Source organism: Rhagoletis zephyria, unplaced genomic scaffold (genome assembly GCF_001687245.7).
Source record: "Rhagoletis zephyria isolate East Lansing unplaced genomic scaffold, Rhagoletis_zephyria_1.1 Rzeph_scaffold_16063, whole genome shotgun sequence".
NCBI lineage: Eukaryota > Metazoa > Arthropoda > Insecta > Diptera > Tephritidae > Rhagoletis > Rhagoletis zephyria.
The window spans coordinates 9,078-12,279 of NW_016173128.1; the positions used below are offsets into that span (position 1 = coordinate 9,078).

The window sequence follows — 3,202 nt, forward strand, 5'->3', positions numbered from 1 at the left end:
CATTTTTTGCAACATACTTAAATTTTATAAGCAACACACATACATACATACATACATGCATACATTTTTAACGAGCTTAATGCCAATCTAATAAAATGCTTTTAAATTAAGCGAAACTAAATATTCCCTCCGTTTATTCGCTCGCTTTCTGGCTTATATTCTATCCCTACTCTGTATCTATGGACTTACATATATATGTATATGTATGTAATAAAAAGTTATTTAACTCTATCTCTCATTACTTTCATTTTTATTACAGCTTCCAGCGGCGGAAAAAACAACTGCAACAGCTGGCCCTTGCCAGCAGACACTGTTTAAGTGGAGCAGCAAGAAAGCAACAAAAAAATATAACAACTCAGGATAAATACATAAGTGTTCATAAGAGCAGCAAGCGGCAAGCAACAAGCCATGCTGAGGCGAAAAGCGTAAAAACATAAAAGCGGAAAAGTGTAAAAAAATTAAACTTAATTTACGAAGGAAAGAAGAGTTTAGAAAGCTGCAAAAAAAGTGTGGAAAAATTTAAAAAAATATGATGAAAATGTTGACGGGCGTGTAAATTTGTAAAGTAGAACTAGCAAAAGTTGAAACAAAGGCTGTGTTCACTGTGAAAATTCAAGGAAAGCCTTGCTTGACAAAGCTATGAGAGTTATCTTCCCAATAGCTGCATTATCGCCTACTGTAGTGGTTAAGAAGAGATTGTGAGAGAGTAAAACCAAGAGAGGAAAAGAGAGCGAAAGTTCGTTCGAAAGTGATCGAAAAGGAGCCAGAGTGCTAAACTTTTAACGCTGCCCTTGCCAAAAAAAAAAACCTTTCAATTCGCTCCCTGCTTTACCCACATCTCCACGCTCGCCATTGTTGTCACCTAGGTCGCTCGCCCGCAGCGGGGCGTTATTATGCAGAAGAAGCCACCATTGCCGTTGACGGCATTCATTGGCGGCCCCACCCTCATACCCGCCTCCCAATCGGCGACCAGTTCGAGCAGCAGCAGCAGCCTTGGCAGTGGAATGTGTTTTCCCAGCAGTAAAAGTGGTAGTGGCAGTGGTGGTGGCACCAGCGGCGGCGGAAGTAGCGGAGAAAAACAACGCGATCGCCATGGTGGCGGTGGAGGATTGTGTGGCTGCCACAAGGCGCCCAAATCACATTGCATATCGGCGACAGGTGAGTGTAAAGATAGGTAGACAAAGGCAAAGCAGGAGAGAGATAAACACGGATAGGATGGAATAGCTAAAAATAGAGATAGAGAGAGAGAGAGAGAAAGAGAGAAATAAATAAAAAGGTAGAGTGAGCCGGCAGAGAGACAGAGCAAATTATAGATAAAAACATAATTGAAAAGAGACAGGATATATATGGATGAAGGGAGCTAGCTAGAGAGGAAGAGATGGCGGAAATGTTTGGGAGTAAAAATATATAAGAGGAACGGAAAATACGGAGAAATGGAAAAAGGAAAAATTAAAGGCGAAAAGTTAAGAAATTTGAACAAGAAAGTTAATCAAGAAGATAGAAAAAAAGTAATGAGATAGGTAACAGGAGAAAGGAAACTAAAGAAAAGACATAAAGGAAAGGAAGAGGGAGAATCAGGATGAGAAAGGGTGGCTGAGGAAAAAACGCTAAGGTAGAGCGAGACATAAATATAGAGCGAAAGGAGAGATATGAAGAGTTCGATATAGTGAAAGATAGAAAGAAAATAGATGGCTGGATATTAGGAAACTAAGCAAAGACATGCTGCTTACGAGAAGGAAGAGGGAGAGGAAATTAGTATGAGAAAATGTGGGGAGAAAATAACACTAGGATAGGGCGAGGCATAAATAGATAGCGAAATGGAGAGATATCACCAGTTAGATATAGTGGAGTAGCTACAAAGATGCTGAGGTGAAATGGGAGAGAAAGGAACATTAGCAGTACAATAGGGAAAGGAGGAGAATAGAGGTGTAGATTACCGACAAGAATGGTAGAATACAAGATTACGCCCATCAGAGAGGATTTTTGAGAATAATTTTTGTGTGATGTGCAGTTCTGAGAGATAAATGCCAAACGCAAGCAAGAATGGAAAAAGAAAAAGAAATTTTGCAAGAAAAAAGGTAAACAAGTTACACCAGTGTGACGTCATACAAACAGTGATTCTGTCAAATTCACTGAGAGCGGAAAAGCGGTATCAAGATGGGCGCCTCCTTTGATCTCTACTCGTGGGTTAACGATAGAAAAAATGGATAAGTGGAGCTGAGAGTAAGAAAGTGATATACAGGTGGAATTACATCGAAGGGGGAGATTATTAGCTATAAAGAGAGAATAATGGTGATACAGGGGGATAAATAGAAGATTAAAAAGAGTGCGAGATAAAATTGAATATGGGTTATGAGAGAAAAGGAAAACTATAATAATAATTAAGAATGAGAGAGAAAGAGAAGAGAAAAGTTAAGAGCTATAGGGCAGAGAGAAAGAGAGAGCGAAGTAGAGGAAAAACATAATTTAGAGAAATACATGAAGGAAATAAAAACTCTATAAAAAAGAAGAAGTATATGAGGCGGAGAGGAAAAAATTAAGATATAACAGCTAATGTGCAGAGAAGAACTCTAAGAATCGCAAATGTGTTAGGAGAGGGAGAGGAAAGGAAATAAAGTAAAAGGAATGGTGGTATGGAGAAGAAATAAGGCAGGAAAATAGTGTGTCAGGCAGAAATATGGCAAGAAAGGAAGAGGAGAAAAGGAGATAGCCGGCGAGAGCGAAAGAGAGGGCTAGAAGGTTCATAGGAGAGGGATTCAAAATTCTTAAACACGCAATATTTATGCAATAAAGGTGTACAATTTATGACACATTTTCTCATCTACCGCTATTCATTTGATTCTCTCACCTCTCATAGGCGTCCTCCTGCTCGTACTACTCTACACCGCTATGGGCTCCATTATTTTCGTCACACTGGAAGGTGAACTAGAGGACACCAGTTCACTGGAGACAGCAGTGGCGGCGTCGAAAAAATTTCCACGCACCGAGCTGGCCAACGAGCAAATAAGATCGCGGTGAGTAGATACACAGCATTTTTCCTTTTTAGTTATTAATATTAGATACACTCACGCACCATTCCAACATTAATCCCTAACGACTAACCGCAAAAGTAAAAATGAAAACTATAAAATTGAAAAAAAAAAAAAAAAAATTTTTCGTTGAGTGCTGCGCTGAGTCGCCTACAATTTCCAGTCACGTTTCG

General features: G+C 39.5%; 1 protein-coding gene across 1 annotated transcript; it reads left to right on the forward strand.

Moving 5' to 3' along the window:
* Window positions 1-287: 287 nt before the first annotated feature.
* Window positions 288-3,014, forward strand: LOC108379287 (putative lysozyme-like protein; the record flags this gene model as incomplete). Its single annotated transcript, XM_017635631.1, has 2 exons — window positions 288-1,158; window positions 2,858-3,014. Coding segments are annotated over exons 1-2 (422 nt in total), but the record flags the coding sequence as incomplete, so codon positions are not given.
* Window positions 3,015-3,202: the final 188 nt, after the last annotated feature.